Raw genomic sequence first — 21,390 nt, 5'->3', positions numbered from 1 at the left:
ATGGCAACGATTCGATGGCTATCAGAACCAGCCGCGGCTCCGGACTAGAGATTGGAGGTCAGCTCAAGAGGAACGGTTCCGAAGAAGCGGCAGTTTGCCTACCTGGTGCAACGCGTGTACGCTGCTTGATGCCCCCTACGAGGGAACACCGCCTTGAGCTCGAGCTCAACATCACTGTGCCTGTTACGGTTTCGTGCCAGTCGGGTGAATATAGGTGGTATTCGAGCTCATTCGAGGTTCATTCTCGCCTCGTCCCCTATCCCCCACTGCCCCCCATCCTTGCCCTGCTTCTGCAGTTCCATCTCCAGTTCCCGCCCGAGCCCATGTGATTCCTCCTCGTTTGACGGCTCGCTCGTCACCTCGCTCAGCCTTCTTGACCTCTCTTTCTCTACCGAGGACCGCCCTTTGGCTTCGGCCGGGTTACGTCTCCTCAGAGACGGCCAGAAAGACGACCTGGAAGACGTCGAATGTACAGACGCCGAGTCGTCCAGAGTCTTTGCACTGGCGTCATCGGCAATGGTTGACTCTGGTCCAGGCAATGACGGTTCGGCGCGCGTCGGCACCATCTTTTCTTCCGCAGTGCTGTAGCCCTGAGTCGTGGATCCGTTCTCGGCAGTCGCTGGTGCTGGCTGCTGAGCTTCGGTCTCATCCACCTCCACAAGCTCGGCGTCGCGGTACCACTTCCGTCGGCGTGTCCATTTGCCCCAGCCATCAACGCCTCTGCGGCCATTTTGCCACTGTTTCTGTTAGCGGCTGCCGTCAGCCTGGGGTCAACATCAACGTACCTTATTATCATAATATATCCAACCATTCTTGCCCTCGTCGCTGTCATAGTCGACGGGGCCCTGCTCGTCCGGCACGCCGTCGACCCTCCATCTGCTGTCTTCGACCCATTGCCACCTCATGTTGCTGCCGTCCTCTACGTCTGGCAGGTCAAATTCGTCCTTTTGGGGGACGGTGTTGTTGTGCTCGTCGGTCCAAGCGGGTCGCTCATACGCGAACAAGCTCGAGGTCCAGCCGAGGCCAATCCACCGGCGCTGGTTCTCGTATATAATAAACGTAAATTTGACCCCGGAGCTCCTCGTCTCTCGCCCGTTGACCTTGATGCCCGGATTGTTCTTCGCCCGGGCAATCTCAGCCTGAAACCTGGCCGACTTCTTCGCTTTAGCCGGGCCATCGAAGCGCAGACCAGTGATGGCCGAGGCCACACGCCGAACCATGGCGCTCCTCCAGATAATGGTCCTCGCCACCCGCATCACCCGCGCGTGCCATGTCAGGGCCAGCGTTCCGGCAACCAGGACCACGCGCCTTGTGGTGATGACTCTCAGAGGAGGCATTGTCAACACAAGCCAAAAGGGTGTGACGATGAGAAGTCGAAGGAACATGGCCGTCAGCGCAGGTTTGGTGGTGGCGCTGGTGGGCGTGCGCTGGGTGCTCAAAAAGTCCGTCATCTCGATCAGCGGCTCCATGAGAACGTTGCAACGGCTGGTAAACTCCTTGAGGGTCTCCACGATTTCGTCGAGTGTCTTTTGATGTTTCGTGTTGGTGACCTCGGACTGGGCCCTCGTGTGCTTGGACCGTTGTCCCGCGCCAGACTGGCCATTCTTTTGCTGGCCTGAGCTGCCAGACGAGCCCCCCTGGGACTTGCCCGCATCCTTGAGCTCGCGCGCCGGCTCGTTCCAGCCGCTGGTGCTGAGGGGACTATATCTCCTGCCGTACATGCCGACGATGAGGGCGACGCCGACAACGATGGGCCCCGCGCGCTTGACGAGGATGTCACCGTACAGGCAGACTGCCCAGAAGGCAGAGAGCAGGAGGAAGCTCTGCCAGGGATCGCCGGTGCTCCATGTCAACAGGCCGACGAACTTGTTCAGCGGCAGCAAGAAGGGATGACTGTAGGCGAGGGCGCGGGTGACCTGCGGCGGCGTGGCGAGCAGGAGCGGGCTCTTCTGATGGACGAGGATGGTCGAGCGGCGGGCGGATCGCGAGGGCGTGTTGGCGGAGAGGGTGACGGGGGAGAAGGCGGCAAAGGTCGGGGGCAGGCCGGTCGAGCTCTGGGATTCGAGGTTGGAGGGCCCGGTGCCTGTCGAGGCGTCGTCGCGAGCAGACATTGGCGCGCCGACTGCAGATAGCCACGGGGAGTCCTTGCGGCACAGACGCGTTAGCAAGGGACGGCGCGCGATGGGTGGCGAGGTGATACGGGAAAGAGATATGGAGGGTGGTGGCACAAGCCGCGGGCGACGCTGCGACGAAGCGCCGTGGAGCGTGATGCGTCGCGGCTCTCAGCTCTCGGGGGGACGACGACGTTGCAAGCCCGCCTACCTAGCTCTGGGGCTAGGACATGACATCACATGCTCCGCCCCTGGAGAACCGGCACGCTAGACGGAACGAGGGAAGCGGGAGGGGAGAAAAGAAAAGATATCGTCAGGCGTGGCGATGAGAGCGCTCGTGACGTGGCCAGGACGGGAAGATCAGGGAGGAGGGGATTGAAGGAGTGCCAGACAGAGCAGGACGGGACTCACAATTGCAGCCATTAAGGCGCGCTGCGCTGGCCTGCTGCAGGCACTGAGTGGTGGTTGCGGCGGGCGAGGAGTCCAAACGTCATTGGCGTCGCAAGCAAGCAGCAGCCCTGGAGCCCTGGGGGAGAAACGCGCTGGAGCACAGGCAGGCAGGCAGGGCACCTCCTCCAGCTCGCACTGCAGCAGGGCACTCTGCTCGTCGTCGCACGCACGCACGCACGCGCTGCCGTCGATCGTCGTCTGGGCGCTGTTGGTTCGTTCGTCGCACCACGTCGCTCGCTTGACTCGACAAACTCACGACTCGATCCGGGTCACTCGGGCATCGAGGGAAAGGAGAGCAAGCGCGAGGCTGGGCACACCCGCGCAGAAGGTGAGATATAAGGCTGCACACGGAGGCGCGGAGGAACCCATGACATGACGCCGCCGACCTCTTTTGGGGGCTCAATGAGCCGAGGGACGGGCTGCTGCTGCTGCAGTGAGTGGAATGGGCAAAGCCCGCCCACGTGAGGATGGGCGGGCGTTGGCCGTGGATCCGTGGGTGTCCCCGCACTGGCTGACTGGGGGGGCAATTGGAGCGTCGTCACATGAAGAATGCGGGATGCGATAGGCTGCGACCCCAACCCCGACAGGGCCCGTAGCAGTGAGCAAGCTCCGGCCCTGCCTGCGCCTGCAGCCCCGTTCCCGCCAGGCCGCAGTGGCCCTGAAGAGTGGAGGACCTGTGCCGTCGGTCTGGCCCAGGCATCTCACCAGTGCCTCCACCACTGCAGATTGGCTGCCCCGGGGCTGGCTGCAAGTGCCGAGCCAGTTGGCCTGGAGTCCGCCCGATGGCCGACCCGGCGGGCCGTCACATTGACGCTCGAGTCCGGTCCGACAATGGAACTTACACGCGCCATAATTCAGCCACATCTCGACAGGTACATTCTCGCGAACCTCCAGGGAACACATCGGTAAATCACAAAAGAAATGTATTCAAGGATTGACTAGTAGTTAAGCAACACCAGACAACCGCGCGGTCGTGATCATGATCCAAGCCCTTTTTTCGTAGCTCCATTTCACTTCATAGGCCGTTGCGCCTCTCGCTGCGTCCAGCAAGCCGACACCCCCACAATCCATAGACGACCATGGGGGGCCGGACAAGGAAGGAAAAATAATTGAATGCGGACAAAACGCCGCGTCGAACTGTATAGTGGTAATGGGTATTGGGGTATCTCTTTTTTGTCTCTTTTTTTTTTATGTCGTGATTTCTTTTTTTGTGTCGTTTGATATTCTTCATGCCTACCGCCTGGTTCGTGATCCAGAGCGGCGACGGCGGCTCCCCTCGGCCAAGCACTACAATACTGTTATGTGCTCATACCGGAGAGGAGCCTGGAGGTGTGAACAAAGCAAAGTGGGCGTGCCATCATGGCTTGCCGCATGATGAGCAAGAGCCTGTGTGCACGGCAACGTCAGCACCAGCCTTACATTGGGTGTTCAGGCCCGGGGTGGGGAGAGAACATACAGCTTGAGCCGCAGTTGCAGGAGGCAGAGCCTGAGCATCCACAGTCGCCAGCCATTCTGAAATGTTTCTTTGGTATTGTAGGTACGAAACCTAAAGTGCGATTTATGGTGAGTGTTGAAAAAAGCGTTTTCGTTTCGAGATAAAATCTCTACTTGAAGAAGAAAGAAGGGGAAAGGGAAAAGGGCCCTCAGGTAGGCGAGCGCATGGGACTTTATAGATGGCGGGAGATGCGCGCTTTCTGTGGTCTGGCGGTGGGCACTGAGCAGCATGGGCGTCTCTCTGCCTGCATGAAGCGGTGGAGTTTGCGTGATATCTGCCGCCAAAACTGATGCCGCTCGCAGCGCAGCCTGCGCTTCCGTGGGTGGTCAATGGGTCGCCCCCGTGATGCGCCGCCGTGCCTGATTCGTGGCCAGCGGTCGCTCCCGGCGCCCCAGAGGCCCCAGAGCCAGGCGGCGTGACTGCGGGCCCACCTCGGCGGCTGCATACAGTGGAGTCGGGGGCGCTTCATCGCGGCCACAGGTGATTGATTTGGGGGGCGGCCGGCCAGTTGCGCGGCGGCTGGCCAACAATGGATCAAGCACAACCGCCTCTCGCCGACTCATGCGGGCCTCGTATCTACAGACGACACCACAGAGGCGGTGAACAATGCGTTTTGCCAAGGAAGCAGCTCATCATTCCTTTCCCTCAAACACGCGGGCGTCGCGTTGGAGCATCGCCCGGGCCTACTCCACGGGTGCACTGAAATTGACAGCCGAGTCTCGTACTCGCGTGTGCAAGCCCACGACTCCAACAGAGCCCGACCACAAACCCACAACGCGACGGTCCCCCCTCGTCTTCTCGCTTCTCACAAGCCTCCCCTTCTGTCAAAACGAAAGACTCAGTCTGCACACTCGTTAGTCACCTCACTCACAGCGACGATTCCAGGATGACTTGACTTACCCCTCGCCGTCCTCGATCGGCGCAAGACCCGCGTCTCCTTTACGCAGCTGCACTTGTACACGTCCTGGCAAATCATCGACGGGCTATTGCCGGGAACATACTCGCCACTGGGGCGGCATAACGCGTCGCCGCTCAAGCAGGGGCCCGGCGCGCCCTTGACCGGGCAGTTAACCGTCCACGCCGAGATCGTGTTGGGCCGCTTGCGGGTCGGATTGCCGGGGGATCTGATCTCCACGCCGGCGCGCCGCCTCAAGTTCCGCGTGCGCACGCTGCATCCGCATCCGTTCGCTATCGCGCATAAGCGGCCGTTGCCGACGGACGGGCGATAATCGCCAGAGCTGGTACACTCGGAAAACGGGTCCAGGCAGGATGATGGCGCTTTCGCGGTGTTACATTGGATTACATAGTATCGAACCGTGGTGAGGGTGTCCGGCTGCCGCTGGGGTGGCATGGGGTCTCGGGGCTCGAGTTCCTGCGTCGAGTCGGCCCGGCTCGTGAGTGCCGGCTGCTGCTGCTGCTGCTGGACGCACCGGCAATCGTAGTCCAGCTTGCAGTCCGGGCTCGTCGCGAGGTATGTCTCCCCCAAGCACCGGGAGCGCGGGTACTCGCATCGCAGGCTCGCAGGGGGCTTGACCGTGCAGAGCGGCTTCCAGACTGGCTCGCCTGTATGCCCAGACGCCATGTCTTGATCATCGGACGGCAGCTGGGGAGGTAAGGGGCTGCGGGCCTCAATCTCCAACATCGGAGCCGTCCGGTTCAAGAGGACCGTCTGCTTGACGCACCCGCAGCCGTACTCCTGGATGCAGGCCTGGTTCCACGGCCAGTACTTCCCGCCCTCGCACTTGGAATGGGGATGCTGTTCGCAAAGCATACCTTTTGGATAGTTGCGAGTGCACTTGGGTTTCCAGACCGCCGCGCGCCGCTCGTCGGGCACCCGCTGCGGAGGCATGGCGTCGCGGCCTTCGACTTTGATGATGGATCCCTGAGCGGGCCCGATGTCTGCCGTCTTGTCTGTGATGCATTTGCAGCCGTGCTCTTTGCAGACCGGATTCGTGGGCAGGTAGATCGAGTCCAGACACTTCCTGGCCGGGTTCTTGTAGCACTCCCCCGGCGTCCCAACCTCGCTGCAGGTAATCATCCACGTCTTGACGTCCGACTTTTTATCCGGCACTGGAGTCCGCTTGTCGAGGTCCCGGGTGCGAAGGCCATTCTCCGTAGTAGATCCCCGTGGGGGCCCGTCAAGGACACCCGAGTGTTTGTTGTTCGCCGAGTGCTCTTCCACCCGGCGCTTGACGCAGTAGCAGCGGTACTGGTCGCGGCACAGCGCCCAGTTGTTGCTCGCGTACGCCCCTCCGTAGCAAGACGACGCGGGGGGCAGGCATTCCTTCGGCGGGATCCGTTCCTCGCACTTGACCACCCAGACGTAGCTGTCGGGGCGCTGAGGTGCGCGGCTGTATGCTTGATGCAATCCGAGCGCGCTCTCGTGAGATTCGATGGCAGAGAAATCGGCGACAGGCTCGGCCGCGGCGATGCCGCCGAAGATACACAGGGCTATGACTAGCCGGCTGATCGAAGGAGTCATTGTGACCATGGGGCACTGTTTAGCTTTGGAAGCCAACAAGACGTGTCGAGTGAGTGCCGGCGATACACCCGAGGGGCCTTTTATATCGCGCTGCCCAGCAATCAGGATAATCCGCGGGGCGTTTCGCCCTCACTGAGCTGTCAAACATGAAACACGGCTCGTTCGTCGATGCAGATATTGTCGTGTAAGAGGCGGCCGTCTATATAATCATTAGGTAACGCATCGTATGCACTGACACTGCGTTACCACGCACAACGGTCACGATGCCCAAAGCCGTTCGCGAGACTCGGAGCCAAGAGCAGCTTCTCGCTCACCAGGCCCGAGATAAGGGCAAACACCAATGTCACATTCCCTAATGCCGACGCAGTTCAAATGCATCATTGAGGTAAGTGGCAGCACAGCGATCTAGCACTCACCATTTTCCGCCGTATTCATGCTGTCTTGGAAAATGATAGCAGCAGTAAAGTTTACGCGGGTAATAGGACTGATCGTATAGCGATCACTGTGATGTTTATCCCGGACACCAGACATACAAGTCGGGCGTTGACTTTCCATAGAGAATGGCAACTTGCATCAAGAACTGGAGGGAGAGAATTCTCTATCGATCGGCAGCCCAATCGGTTTACACGATGGTCCGAATCCTCCAGGCTTGGGAGTAGGATGAGGTAAAGGCAGCGATAAGACGAGACAGATCACCGAATTTCTCTTTTTTCCAAGCCTTCTCACCGGTGCTGGAATATAATGCGAACAAATCGCGCGCAAACGTGTCCTGATACATGGCCTTCCGAGTTGCGGGTTCTCGTCAGCCCAGACGCTTGGGGCTCAAGGCGAGATGCAATGAGCCTCCCACGAGCGAAACAGCTCGCCATATTCATTGCGTACATATCAATTATTCAGGAGAAACATAATTCATTGGTTCAGTCGCGTATCGTTCTACTGCTTGAATTACTGGAGAGAAAAAAAACCTGCCCATAAAGGAACGCTTTTGGCCGTTCTTGCAGAGACCTGCTCTGTGCACGGATGAATCACTCAACACCAAAACCTCTAGTCTAGAGCGATGACCAGTACACCAAACACTTCAGGCTTCGTTGTGAATCATTGCCCAAGTCAAACACGCCACTGCTCACTCAAAGACAACAACAAGCTCGTCTTCCCCACACAAATCCACAAGGAAACGCACGCCGGAAAGCGTCGTGGAGCAGGCCTCCAACTGCTCAACAGAGGACTCCCAGTCATCTTCCCGTATCGCCGTCGTCTTCGGGTACGCTGACTTCCTTCCGTCTTCCGTGTCTGGCTGCTGGGTGGCGCCCTCGCAAAAGGAATCGTCCTCGCTCCGCGCGCAGGGAATGGGCCGTGGGCCGAAGACGCACCCTCTGGCGCACATTGGACGGGGCCTCCGCTTCGCTTTTTGGCGGGCAACCTCGACAACAAATTGTCCCATCGGCGGTAAGTTATTAAGGAGATTATTGTGTCGAGCGAGGCTGACGCCTTGAACCTCATCTTCTTCACTGTGTTGATCATCGTCGTCGCCGTCGTCGCCGCCGTCGTCGCGCTGAAACAACGTCGACGCTGGGCCTGTTCGCCTCGCTTGGTGACCGGAGGACGATGAATCGGAACTGCGCGTGCTTGCACGACTTGGTGTACTTGTTTGGCTCTTCACGTCGCCTTTTCCATTTTCCTTTTCCTGTCCCTGGAGTAGACTTTGGCGTTGTCGTTTTTCCTGCAGCAGGGTCTCAGACGACACGGCATTCGCTGCCTCCTTTGCGACGTCGTAGAAATGAAAGATGCAATATTGCCCGGCGATACGGAGCGACGACTTTCTGGGTGGCGGGCTGATCCCCTGCGAAGGCGAAGGGGATCGTGTGTTTGCGGTCCGCTCGTCGGTGGACATGGCTGGTTATCGACTTGTCGGGGTGCTCGTCGGACCGATCTCGTCGTCTGGAACAGGGCGGGGATGTTCTGATGCAGATATTGACTGTTTTATCTGTATGGATGGAATGTGGTGGAGGCAGCGTGTTTGTTGCTGAACGTATCGTCGCCAGAGCACCCCTCAGCGACTGGGCGAAGCGGCAGCATCATGGCGGTCGCTCTTGCCCAGCGAGCCTCCCATGCGGGAAACCAGCACGACGGCAGCTTCCACCTGTGGACGTCTATCCGTCAACCGACGTGATTTCAATGGCGAACAACGGCAGCGCGTGATGCACATGATTGTCCCATATGAATGCGCTTATTTTCGCCAGGCCCCGCCTCTAGATTAGAAAGTATTAACTTGTATGCCAACTACTTGGACTCCTTCTTGGCCTCGCCCTTGCCCTCGCTCTTGGCCTCGCTCTTGGCCTCGCTCTTCGTCTCCTTCTCCGCCTCCTGCACAATCTCCTGGGCGCGCTTCGACTTCTTCTCCAGCACCTGCTTCAGCTCGTCGACCGTCTCGCGCAGCAGCTTCTCGCCCTCCTCCATGTGCTTGTCGGCCACCTGGCCCAGCTCGCGCAGCTTGGGGAGAATCTCGCTCCCCTGGGGGATCACCTCGAGCCAGCCCCCGTCGAGCCCCCAGTCCTGCGCCGCGTCCTTGCCCTTCTTCTTGCCCTTTTCGACGGCGTCATCGACGTACTTCTTCAGCTCGTCAAATTTGGCCTGCGAATCGCTGCTGCCTTTAGCGGTGGCTGCCTCCGCCGCGGCGCGCGCCTTGTCGAAGAGCTCCCGCGCGTTGCCCTGCCGCAGCGCGTCGGCGTTCTTCTCCACCAGCTCCTTGACCTGCGGGCTCTTGTCCAGGTACGGCTTCGCCTCCTCCAGGCCCTTCTTCCAGGCCTCGTCACCCAGCTGCCGCAGCTGCTTCACCTTGTCCTCGGCTAGCTGTCGCGCCTTGTCGATGTTGGCGGCCGTGAACCCTCCCGCGAAGACGTCCTTGAGCTGCCGCCACGTCTCGTCGACCTGCTTCTTGGCCTCCGGGCCGTAGCTGCCGCTCATGTCCTTGAGCTGGTCCACGGTGCCGCCCAGCTTCTTCTTGACCTGCGGGTGGTTGTCGAGGATGTCGGACAGGGCGTCGCCGGACAGGTCGGCGATCTTGCGCGTCAGCTCGGCCAGCACGTCGTAGGCGCGCGACGCCGTCTCGAGGCTCAGCCCGGCCTTGGAAAGCTCCTGGAACTGCTTGTAGGCGTCGTTGACGGCCTTGTCCGCCTCCTCCTTGTGGTTCTCCCGCACCGTCTCCCAGTCCTTGAAGGCGGCGTCGACGTAGCCCCGCCCGCCGGGGATCCACGCCACGTACGAGTAGGCGAACTGCTTGATGGAGTCGACGGCCTGGTCGGCGTCGGGCGTCGCCTGCTGCAGCTTCTGCGCCGCCGCCTGGTACTTCTTGTTGGCCTCGGCGGCCGCCTTGTTGAGCTTGCTGGCCGTCTGGCCGGCCGGCGTGAAGGAGTAGATGACGTAGGCGAGGCCAGCGCCGGCCACGCCGCCAGCCATGCCCGTCGCGAAGTGGGAGCCGCCGCCGGAGCTGCTAGACGAGGTGGTGGACTGGGAGCGCAGCTGCCGGCGGGGGAGGTGCCGGGACGAGCGGGCGGCCCGCGGCAGGGCGGTTCTGCTCAATTGCCGTGCGGGGATCATGGCGACGAGTTGTGTTGTTGTCGGGGTAGGTATTGGAGGGAGGGAGAGATGGGAGAGGGAATGCGTTCCTGCAAACGAGAGCTGTGCACCGAAGAATGCACGTAGGGTTGCAGAGGGGAAATAATGAAGGCGTTGTAACTTGTGACAGAAGCTCAATTGCAATCCTTCATGGGCACCGTCGGCTTGTTCCAGCTGCCGCCCTTCTTAAACTTTATTCCACCTGCCCTCGACGGAGCTTGCCCCCTCCCGTCGAGCTCTCTCGTTCCAGGGAAATCGGACGACGGCCGTGGTGCTACGTACCAATGACGGCATCCAACGGCTGCACCGCGTCAAACGCTCCGGGGAAACCTGGTGACGTCAGATGCGCTGTGGTGGGGTTTTCGATGCTCGATCGGAATCCATAATGGCCAGGTGTGGGCTCTCGGCTCACAAGCTCAGCTGGGGCGACAGCGGGCACTGGGAGGGTCCAGGCCTTGCGTGGACTCGCAGCTGGTCCAGCTGTGCTGCGCCGAGGCTGGGGGAGGGGGGTTTGGGGAAGAGCTGGGCCGGTTTTCCCTTGCGTCGCTTCGATCCAGGCACCGGGCGTGGATTGGCTCGATGGGGCTGCGCGGGCATCAGAGTGGTGCGAGCGAGCGTGTGCATGTGTGCGTGTGTGTCCAGTCTTGTCCAGTCCTGTCCAGTCGCTGGCATGTCCATTCAGCTGCCACCAATTGTCCTGCACAGCAACCTCGTCAACGGGCCTGACACGTCCCATCACGACGGATGGCATTTTTTCTATTTTTTATCCCTCTTTTCGAGCTGGACGAATGCCTGGATGGCAAAAATTAGGCTCCTCCCGGGCGGCACGCCCGCTGTATAGACTACAGAAGTGCGAAGCGAATGCCGGACTGGCCGGGTCTTGGCCCACAACTCCGATGCGGGTGGGGACTGACTGGAGACGCTGGGCCCGGGGGGGTCTCCAGTCTCCACGCCGATCGTCCCGGACGGCAACGTCCGAGCGACAGGGCTGACGGGGCCGCGAAAGACCTCAGTTCAATGTCACGCCATGGCATCAATAAGAATTATCTTGACATTCAGTGTGCACGACGGCAGTGCAGTAAAAAAAAATAATGCAGTCCGCTGTCGCGGTGCCTGGTCACTGACATGGACGGACATCATGTTTGCGACGCGCGTTCAAAAATATGTCAAAAGAACATTCGCCTGGTATCGTCCTATGCTAGTCGCAATGCTGCTGCAGCGTCGCTTCAAGTCGGGTATCACTATATCAACCAATCCGCCCAGTCCCAGTCTCCAAGCACATTAACGCCGACTCGTGGATTGCCCCCTCCTGTCATCAATCAAAAATGCATGTCCGCCCAATGCGTCGCGCAGCCCATACATGACATGGAAGTGCCAAGATCCCAAAAACACAAAGGAAAAAGAAAAAACACCAAAAAAAATGGAACGCCTTGGCCCTCTGCCTCCTCCGCCAACTCCCCTCCACTATTCGTTAGTAGTCCGGGGATGTCGTTCGGTGGGGTTCGTCCGTTCGTTCGTCTCGCGCTCGCGGGGGTGCGGCCTCGCCGCGGCTCTTCTCGGGTTCCGTGCTCGGGGTTCGAACTCGTGGCCTTGAGGAGTGGAAGGGAGCGAGGCGGGAGGAGCCGGTGAGGGTTCCAACTGGCGTTCCGGGTGAGGCAGCAAGGCCGGTTGCCCGACCTCACTGCCTCTGTTGAAAGGTGAACGAATTGTTTTGGTATATAAGGCTTCAGCGGTGCCTGTCCCAGTTGCTGGGGGGATGCTGGGCGACAGCGATGGTTGCTGCGACGGTTGGGGGTGCGGGCTGCTGGCGCAGGTGCCCGCAGCCGCGCGCGAGGTGCCCCCGTAGGCGCTGGGAGGTCTGTTCAGCCCCTGTGTTCAGCACCCCCTGTGCCCTGCCATGGTTGCTGCGTGACCGGATAAAATCACTGTGCGGTGCATATCAAGCCCGCTTCGTGTCCGAGAGTCAAACCGAAGGTCTGGGCTTGACGTCGTAGAATGGCACGTCGCCCTTGACGGGCATCGCAACGATGGCCCTTCTTCGCCGCAGTACAATGACTCGGTGCACAGCGGTCATGGCCATGGCCAAGCCGCCGACAATCCATATCAACATGTTGCACCCCTTCCGCGTTTCGAGCTTGTCGCCCTTGAGTGGCTTCGTCACGCCTCCGTAGCGCTTCGACACGGCGTCCGACTGCTCAATGAAGCGCCATTCTTGATCCAGCGCCAGCACCCGCAGATACTCCTCCGAGTGCACCGGCACGGGGATCCTCGTCTCGAAGCCATCGCGAGGCACGATCACGTGGTCGACAAAGACATCGCCGTCGGGTGCCGGGCCGCTCTGAAGGATGTACGCGTCCACCTCGGTGGCGCCGTTCCAGCTCACGTACAGGCTGGCGCTGCCTTTGCCGTTGAGCCTGTCCGGGCGCATGGCCACCGCGGGCTGTGTGCGAGGCTGCCCTGTCCAGGCGAACTTGGAGGCGCGGTACAGGCTCGAAGGGAAGCCCCATCCGGCGAGCCGGACCGGGCCGAGGTGTGTGTCGCACAGAGGCTCTCCGTCCTTGGAGAACTCGGTAAAGCCAGGAGTATGGGCCCAGCTGACGAGGGCATTATCGTTGGGGAGGATCTGGACCGAGTTCTGATGCCCGTGATGGGACGGCTTCTGTGGCAGCGGGGTCGTGCTGGATGCCAGCGTGGCCGTCATGTCGGTAAGGTCCAGCTTCACGATCGCCTTGCTGCCACTGTCGTCGACTACAACCAGCGTCTTCGCGTCCTCTTTGTCCGAAGACGCCCAGGTCGCCCGCTGGTCCCACGAAAACGTGACGGCGGGACCATCAGACAGATCCTCAAAGTCGTTGTGCTCGCCGCCCAGCTGCCACTGGACGTGGCCATCGACGCCACTGACGCTCGCAATGGCGCCCATGAAGCGCGAGGACACGAGGTAGTCGCCCGACTTGGAGTCCTTATCGATGGCGTTGATGTGAAAGAAGTCGAAGGGGTCACCACGTCGCCGTCCGCATCGGGCACGGCTCTCCTGAATAGAGAAGTGATGGGACGCATGCCACTCGAAAAGCAGCTTGCCCGAGTTGAGGTCAATTTCCTGGAAGATGCTGTCGTAGATGCGCCGCGGTGAGGGGTCCGGCTTGGACGTTGGCGCTTGCGTCTCGTGATAGACGGTCAGAATGGCGGTGCCCTCGCTGGTTATGACGAGGTCCTGGACGTCGCCGTGGAGGCTTCCCGTCGGGCGAATTTCCTTGAACACCTCGTAGGACTCATCCAGCTGGAATTACGAGGCGGCGTCAGTAAGTGCGTGCCGTACGCCAAAATAAGTTGAGTAGGTTGTCGCCATCATCACACTGGACGATGAGCAACAGAGGCAGAGAGTAGCACTCACCATGACATAGTAGCCATCATCAGAGGCGTCTTTACCGCGGGTCCAAAACGTCATGTACCTGCTACCATTGAAAGTTTGCACCTTGACGTTGTTTGTCTCAGTCCACTGCGTTGCTGTCCAGACCAGGTTTCCCTCGCCATCAAGGATGACGAGTCCAGGGTCGTCGGGTTGCCGCTCCCGCGGCTCGAGAAAGATGAGCCCATCGTCACAGCGGTCGTCTCTGAGCACAAGATTGGGCTTGGGCGAGGCGCTTTTAAATGAGCGGTATCGTTGCTGTGGGCGAGCTCCGTACCATCCCCAGTCGTACCAAGTGGAAGCCTCGAAGAAGGCCTCGGAGAGGTCCCTGCGAGCCTCAGAGCCGCCGTGGGGAGAAGCAGTGACGCCAGAGAGGCCCAGGAGGCCAAGGGACGCGATGGAAGCGCGCATGTTGGCCGTGGCGGCGCCGTGAGAAGGCGCTCAGATCGAGGGGTCGGGTGTAAGTGTGAGCGGGCGGAGGAGGGATGTCTCTCTCTGGAGTGAGGCTCGGTTCCGGGAAGAGTGGTGCTCTGTTTCCGAAAGAGGCGGAGAGGGATGTTATAGGTGAGTGAGAATTCGCCTGTTGTTGAGGTGACCAAGTAGTCAGGCCGTGGCGCGGGTTTTGTGTTTCGAAAGTTGCGGGAAGCGGTCAAGGCGGCGCTGGCAGGAGGCGGACCAAACCTTGAACGAGGAGCTTGGCGACACAGCACACCGGCGCGAGGTTTCAACCAGGTGACGGACCACACACGCAGACGACGAGACGACGAGACGACGACGAAGGGGGAGGGAGGAGGGCAGAGGCTCATAGATAAGTGAAGCGAGCGCAGTGAGAGCCGAAGCGTCGATGGGGCCACCAGGGTCTGGCTCCGCCTGCTCCCAGCAGCGTCCTGCGGCAAGTACCTAGACGGAGTACGTACTCGCAGTACGGCCGTGACTCGTCCGTACCACTATAACTGTAATGTACACACATGATTTTGCCAGGGCCGCGGTGCAAGCAGACGGAGCCCGGTCGCAAGCATCAGGTGCAAAGGGAACATGCCGTGGCAGGGAGAGTGGGAAAGGTTGGCTCGATCAAGCCAGCGGGCCCGGCTGGGACCCGTGGGCTGTCCAGGGGGCCTGATTGGGAACTGATGGGGGGCCCCCCGCCGGGCTTGGCGGCGGGAGAGTGTGTGGGTGGCACTCATGAATTTGCTTTGCGTCGGGACCTCGAGGCGCGCATTGCAGCTGGGAGGTGGGAAAAGTTTCGATGGGTTGAGTCCCGGGGTGGGATGGAGGGGGGCCACGATGATTCCAGCTACGGGTCCCTTCGAGGGCATGTCGGGACGGTACTGACCGGGGATGTACCTCCCTTAGGCGGGCGCGGCGCCGACGGCGTGCTGGAGGTGCCAGTCGTGCGCCGGCGTGCCCTTGCATTACGGGGCAGCCGCAGCGTGCCACAGTGGAGCGGAGGGTCGCCTGGGCCGCCTGGCCAGCGCTGGGGGGGCTGGAACTCGGCGCACCCTAAGCTGGAGGGCACTAGCGGAAGAGGCGCTGAGCAGATTGCGTGTTGCAGGCCGCGATTTCGCGCACGGCAGACGCTGCAAGCGCCCCCAGGGCAAAATGTACATGCCGCCCAGGTCACCCCAAGACACCCGGCCAGATGCCCTCGGTCGGCCCACGCCCGGCTCTCAGCAACACCATTGGCTGAAGCGCGCCCGCCAGTGGTTGGCACAACGTGCTGTCGCGGTTGGTGCGCAAGCGCTGTGCGCTGTGCTGTGCTTTTGACCTGCGCCATGTGCCTGAGCGCATTCATCAAGCCCCCCTCCCCCAAGATGGGAAGCTCACCTGCTATCTTTGCCCTCGCGTCCTCATTTCATGAACCGTTGATTAGCTTCTACGTACGTGTAGGTGCCGCTTGGTCGGCAGTTGACGGATCCCGAGCACACCCAAACAATTGGTCCGCCTTACGTTAGATTGGACGAGGTGTTTGCTCGCGAGGCATCTTCGTGGCTGGATGCTTGCTCCCTTGAGTAAGCTGTTTACCTGCTGCGTCCACGCCTCATGCGTGCTTCGCGCCGGTGGGCTCTCGTCGCCTGGAGCCGTCTCCCCCAGTCAAGCTGTTGGTACAGCACAGCACTGCAAAGTACTGTACATCGTAGCGTCTCCCTCGGCCGTCTCTCTCGGCTGAAGCTGACGACGACAGCTCTTCCCGCCCCGACGGGTACCCCCCAGTGCCGGCCGTTTTGCTGCCCCAGCCCGTAAACAAGCCACGACGGGGCGGGCGCTGACGACGACCACGCGGACTGTGCTGCGTCGGCGGCGCGCCACTCGGTTGGTCGGCACCGAAGCCAAGAAAGTGATGAGCATCAATCGCGGCGCTGGACCCTGGCGCTGGGCTTTCTCTCAAGGCCTTGTAGCATGGAGCGTTCGTGCATGATTCGCATGCATGTATGAGCCGGCACCGACGCCAAGACGCGAGCATCACGGACTCGGAACTGATGAGAAGGGTGAGCTGATCTTGGTTGCCGCCCGTTGGGTTGGCGAGTTCGTTCGAGACAAAGTCTCGCGTGCTCATTTTGCACGTGAACCCGCCGATCGGGGCCGGGTGACTGGGGTTGGACTGATTTTGCTAAATTGATCAACTACGTAAGTCAATTTTGATCCCTTGCGGGGGATTTGTAAATGACGCTTTCACGATGAGCGTCATCCATTCAGTCGCGGACAGGAGGGACGAAGCGGATTGGGCACATTGTAGTTCGTTGGCGAGATGTTATTGCGTGTTACAGCCACGACAGGTCCGAACCGTGATACTGCCTCGTCCGCGATCGAATCGCCGTTCGAGCAGCAGCCGGTCGCCCGCCCCTGGTTGTCGGTGCGTCCATCCGGCGCCTCTCGCGCACCACGCACCACACGCGTTTCGCAATCGACGCAGCTAGGAGCGCGGCCGTACGCGAGCCAACCACCTACCTAGCCTCGCCAAAAGCCTCACCTGCCCTCCGCCTCCCGGGCCCCAGGCATCGTTCCCCAGATGCCGAGCCGGCGCCGTCCTCCCTGCCGGTGACCAGTGACGCCGCCGCCTCATCGGCTGCTCAGAGACATGGCGCAACCAACCCACGTTGAGAGCCGTAAAAAGAAAACGGGCGTCAACCATGTTCTAAACTCCGCCTACCTGCGTACTGGGGACAGCCACAGGCACCACGTCAGTCCGTTGTTGGACGAGCCACACGGAACGACGAGGCCCTGATTTGGCAACATGTCGTGCGACCAAGGAGCTTTTTTTGCCGGAGCAAAGCAGCAGCAACAGCAAGCAGCCCCCCCTTGGCATCTTGGCACATCGCCAAGACCCTTCGTTGCCGTTATCGCCTGTCGGTGATGGGCTAGGCCCCTCCATTTTAGTCCGGGGGCGCTTCCGGTGTGGGCGGGTGTTGCGCGTCCTTTTCTGCGCTCATAGAGGGGCTCCGTCTCCTCGTCCGGGCTCCCACATTCCCGACAGGCGTCGTCATCAAGCGCCGTCGAGATCGGTCGTCGCATCTTCTGGCGCCGACAATCGCCCACTCCGACTTTCCCTTTTTTTTTCCCCTCGCCACGCGGGTTTAAAGCGACGACCTGCATGGCGTTTCCGCTGAGGTGGGTGGTCGCGGAGCCGCCGATGAAGCGGAGGATGCCCTCGAGGCGGCTTCCCCTGATGTTCGTCTCAGGTCGGCGCGGCGTCTCAGTCGCCCTTCAGACATCGGAGCCGACTAACCGCATCGCGGCACCCAGGCTTGCGCTGCCGTGTGCATCGTGGTCCCTGACCCCGCGAAACGCGCAGTGGCGCACGGCCACAAGACGCGAGAGTTCATTCGATGTGCTGTCCCTGGGTGGAGGCGCCCCCACGACCGGCATCGTTCGTCGAGGGAGAGCAGAGCCGACACCAAGCCCCTAGCAGCGCCCAAAGAGGGCTACCACACAGGTTCCCAGAATCTCGGAGCACCGTGCAAACCGCCGCTGGCGGCATGTTGGGCCTAGAGCTCATGTATTGCTGGCAGCGTACGAGTCCTATGGGAAGAGGCTTGCTGCCGGCTCCGCCATCATTCCATCCAAAACATTGCTTGGTTTGTCGGTTATTGTTAGGGTCATGAGGTGCATGCCTACGAACAGGAAGGAAATATCCAAGCCCTCCTTCGTATATGATTGACACCGACCACTCCTGAATCGCGAGCTTCTTGCAGCACAGACCACATGTGCATGAACTTCGCACGCAAGAGAACTTAGCGCGACAGCTCCCATAACGATTGGCGGCAAGAAAATGAGAGATCCGCCGTGCCTCACGGCCAGGTGCCGCCAGCTGGCACCAGTGGCAGTAGTTTTCCTGCGGTATGTACTATCGATCAGCTCTGTGCCCGACATATCAAAAGCATCATATACGGGGTACTGCGTCCGCCACTTCTATCTTTAGTTACATTACCTCACTCTACTCGACTCCAACGGGCCAAGCCGACCTACCAGTCCATTAGTGACGTGGTTTCCTCGTTGACTGGGTTGTTGGCCAGGGCACTTGATGCAACCGCCAAACTCCCTTCAAATCTTTTGGAAAGCGGATGAGTTACCGGTGAAATTGCCAGGCGTCATACAAGGCAAAGGACTGCCGTTCCTTCCATCAAACATTGAGTCTCCAAGCAACGATATAGGACTTCTTTGCGTTCTCGGTAAAATAAAGGTTTTCGTTACAGGCTATGAAAGCCCCTTGCAGCTTGACCTGTTACCGACGCAGGTGCCTAGGGTAGGCAAGTTCGCTCAGGTATTGCAACGGCCCATAAGAACCAAATACCATTGAATGTGCACGCCCTCCACTCAGACCATGTAGTACAAGTCTCTATTATCTTTGTTTTGTCTTTTGCTGCGTGAACAGTGTCCTGGACATGAGATCTCGGCGTTGGCTACATGCGTGTAGCTCCACGTCGTTAAGTGCAACCCCTGTGCACCGATGGCGTTCGTATAGGGTGATCAAACGAACAGGACGAAAATTACGAGGGCAAGTCTACAAACGTAAATGCTCGCACCAAAGAGGCGAATTGATCGATGTTGAGGATCAGATGTCTGGTCGCGCGACTCACACAAGCATCCCGTGATAACTTCTGGCCCAAGGCTTCAACCAGACAACAGATGTCCACACTGGCACTATTCTGCCGCCCGCAAACATCAAAGCACGAGCCATTGCCAAGCAAGAGCCATTACGGCGTCTTCCATTCGACATGCCCGGAAAGCGCCGGCGGCGAGGGACCCAAGCCTGGGTATCATGCATGTACTTGTAGTCTCATGACCACCAGTTCAGTAGCAACCGTCTCTTAAAGGCCTACGCACCAATCACGTTGCCCCCAACTTAGGCTTACCATGAGTTCAAGAGCTAGCATGTGAATCCCAGCAATGCCGTTCTGGGTATGATGTCTTCATCAACTCAAGCCCTGAAAGCTTCCTCATAGTCAGTCGTGACTGGAGGATGAACAATGACTGGCGAGTGCGCTCTTGGAAGATGACTCCAACTACCCTCTCGCGCTTCCTGCACGGTAGCTTGCAAAAGGCACATAAGTAGACAATAGCCTGCTTTCACGTCTTCAATGCGAACTCTGTTTGAAGAGTTGCGAATTTCTCGCGGAGCACCGTCCTCCGGCATCCCTGGCGCCCACTCCTCATGCCCCGCCTCTGTGCCGTCGTGTGCTTGGCCGATTGGTCCCCGAACAGCCGTGGTTCGTCAGGGTGTGGTGTCATGCATGCCATGCTCGCATCCTTTACAGATAATCAGTCCTATCAGAATGACCGCAGCGATCGGTGGAGAAGCCGGCTTCGGTAATTGACGGCAAGCTTTATCGAACGTTCCCACCAAAGCCGGCGAAGCTATAAAACTCCACTGTCCCGCAAACGTGAGGGGTAATTCACTCAACCTTCAACAAAACACGCACCTCAGACGAAAAAGAACAGCTGTTGCAGCATCCAAAGAACGATCCAATAAACCGAGGCCGTACGACTTGGTACGCGACTAGAGTCTGGGGAGCCATGTCACCTCTCGCGATGGGACTATCTCCAGATCGAGGTAAAGTAAAGCAAGACAGCATCCGGGTGTCCGGCAGTTCCGTACGTCGTGTCTGCGCCGTCACCGAGCCTCTCCAGAGAAGGCAGAGGTGGGACGCGGGCACGGCGCTTCGGAGCTGTTGGTCTGAGATATACCGGTGAACTTGATCTGGATAATACCAGCGAAAGGATTTGCTTCTTGGAACCCCCTATAGCCCCTCCATTAAGAAGGGCCAACTGACTCCTGCAGCTCTGCTCGTGATCCGTAAAAATGTCCACCGATAAGATCACGTTCCTCACCAACTGGTAGGCACTGAATGATTTGTTATTCGCAAGGACCCGTTCCAGGATTGGAGCGGCTGACGCGAGCACATGCAGGCACGCTACGCCTTACCACGCACCGCTCTACCTGGCTCAGGCCAAAGGTTTCTTCAAGGAAGAGGGCATCAAGGTTGCTCTTCTCGAGCCCAACGACCCCAGCGTAAGAGGTGCTGCTTGGCTTCACCAAAAGACCGCCACTTACCGTCCCTAGGATGTCACGGAGATTATCGGCACCGGCAAAGTCGACCTTGGTTTCAAGGCCATGATTCACACTCTGGCTGTAAGTCAAGTCGCTTCAGAATAAGCCCATTCTACTTGGGGGCTAACATGGATTCAGGCCAAAGCTCGCAACTTCCCCGTGCTGTCCATTGGCAGCCTGCTCGACGAGCCATTCACCGGCGTCGTCTACCTGAAGGACTCAGGCATTACCACCGACTTCCGCTCCCTCAAGGGCAAGCGCATCGGCTATGTGGGCGAGTTTGGCAAGATCCAGATCGACGAGCTCACCTCGCACTACGGCCTTACTCCCGCCGACTACACCGCTGTCCGCTGCGGCATGAACGTCTCCAAGGCCATCATCAATGGCGAGATTGACGCTGGTATCGGCCTGGAGAACGTCCAGATGGTCGAGCTCGAGGAGTGGCTGGACAGCCAGGGCCGCCCCAAGTCGGACGTGCAGATGCTGCGCATTGACGAGCTCGCTGAGCTCGGCTGCTGCTGCTTCTGCTCGATCCTGTACATCGGCAACGAGAGCTTCATCGCCCAGAACCCGGAGAAGGTCCGCGCCTTCATGCGAGCCGTCAAGAAGGCGACCGACTTTGTGCTCGCCGACCCGCACACCGCGTGGAAGGAGTACGTCGACTTCAAGCCCGTCATGGGCACCCAGCTCAACTGGAAGATCTTTGAGCGCAGCTACGCCTACTTCTCGCAGGACCTCAAGAACGTCAAGCGCGACTGGGACAAGGTCACCAAGTATGGCCAGCGCCTGCAGGTCCTCAGCCCGGACTTTGTGCCCAACTACACCAACGAGTTCCTCGGCTGGACGCTCGACGCTGACTCGGCCGACCCCACTGGCGACCAGAAGCGCATGGTCGAGCTGCAGAAGGATGTCGCCTGCTGTGGTGGCTTCCGCCGTCTGCCCCCGGCCGTCAAGGCTTAGAATGGGCTCGGCAGCAAACATCTTTGCGTCGGATAACAAGGGCGCGATCCTGAGGTCTGAGAAACGGCTTGAGACTCCCAACTATATGCCTCTCTTTTAAGAAGTTTCGCCTGAGCTCAATAAGGCAAGAGCATACACAAATTGAAACACTTGCTCTTGAGCCTATCCGTCCCTCGAAGTCGTGCTGTGTAAATGTAGACTCGATGTCTTGGGATGAAGTATACTCACAAATGGCCCTTGAATATTGAGCGTCGTCGACGTTGGAACGGCATGCAAGCACAGCACACGGTAAACTCGATCGAAAGCACACCGTCTGCCTCATGT

The 21,390-nt window shown here is 59.6% G+C and overlaps 5 protein-coding genes across 5 annotated transcripts; 1 reads left to right on the top strand and 4 right to left on the bottom strand.

The window, feature by feature from the left end:
* Positions 1-227: 227 nt before the first annotated feature.
* On the bottom strand, positions 228-2,111 carry PLICBS_005863 (peroxisome-protein; the record flags this gene model as incomplete). The annotated part of the gene is made up of 2 exons (XM_018319590.2): positions 228-737; positions 786-2,111. 2 exons carry the CDS (start codon positions 2,109-2,111, stop codon positions 228-230), a joined length of 1,836 nt encoding a protein of 611 aa, XP_018182064.2.
* A 2,783-nt stretch (positions 2,112-4,894) lies between these two features.
* On the bottom strand, positions 4,895-6,538 carry PLICBS_005862 (uncharacterized protein; the record flags this gene model as incomplete). Its single annotated transcript, XM_065600814.1, has 2 exons — positions 4,895-4,899; positions 4,957-6,538. The coding sequence occupies 2 exons, from the start codon at positions 6,536-6,538 to the stop codon at positions 4,895-4,897; spliced, it is 1,587 nt and encodes a 528-aa protein (XP_065456886.1).
* A 2,280-nt stretch (positions 6,539-8,818) lies between these two features.
* PLICBS_005861 (uncharacterized protein) lies at positions 8,819-10,135 on the bottom strand (the record flags this gene model as incomplete). Its single annotated transcript, XM_018319588.2, has 1 exon — positions 8,819-10,135. One exon carries the CDS (start codon positions 10,133-10,135, stop codon positions 8,819-8,821), a length of 1,317 nt encoding a protein of 438 aa, XP_018182062.2.
* A 1,981-nt stretch (positions 10,136-12,116) lies between these two features.
* PLICBS_005860 (uncharacterized protein) lies at positions 12,117-13,970 on the bottom strand (the record flags this gene model as incomplete). The annotated part of the gene is made up of 2 exons (XM_018319587.2): positions 12,117-13,430; positions 13,545-13,970. 2 exons carry the CDS (start codon positions 13,968-13,970, stop codon positions 12,117-12,119), a joined length of 1,740 nt encoding a protein of 579 aa, XP_018182061.2.
* A 5,887-nt stretch (positions 13,971-19,857) lies between these two features.
* Positions 19,858-21,066, top strand: PLICBS_005859 (glycylpeptide N-tetradecanoyltransferase; the record flags this gene model as incomplete). Its single annotated transcript, XM_018319585.2, has 4 exons — positions 19,858-19,892; positions 19,965-20,067; positions 20,119-20,187; positions 20,245-21,066. 4 exons carry the CDS (start codon positions 19,858-19,860, stop codon positions 21,064-21,066), a joined length of 1,029 nt encoding a protein of 342 aa, XP_018182059.1.
* Positions 21,067-21,390: the final 324 nt, after the last annotated feature.

Source organism: Purpureocillium lilacinum (assembly GCF_023168085.1).
Source record: "Purpureocillium lilacinum CBS 284.36 DNA, scaffold_4, whole genome shotgun sequence".
In the NCBI taxonomy this organism is placed as follows: Eukaryota; Fungi; Ascomycota; class Sordariomycetes; order Hypocreales; family Ophiocordycipitaceae; genus Purpureocillium; species Purpureocillium lilacinum.
This window is presented reverse-complemented; position numbering and strand designations above follow the sequence as displayed.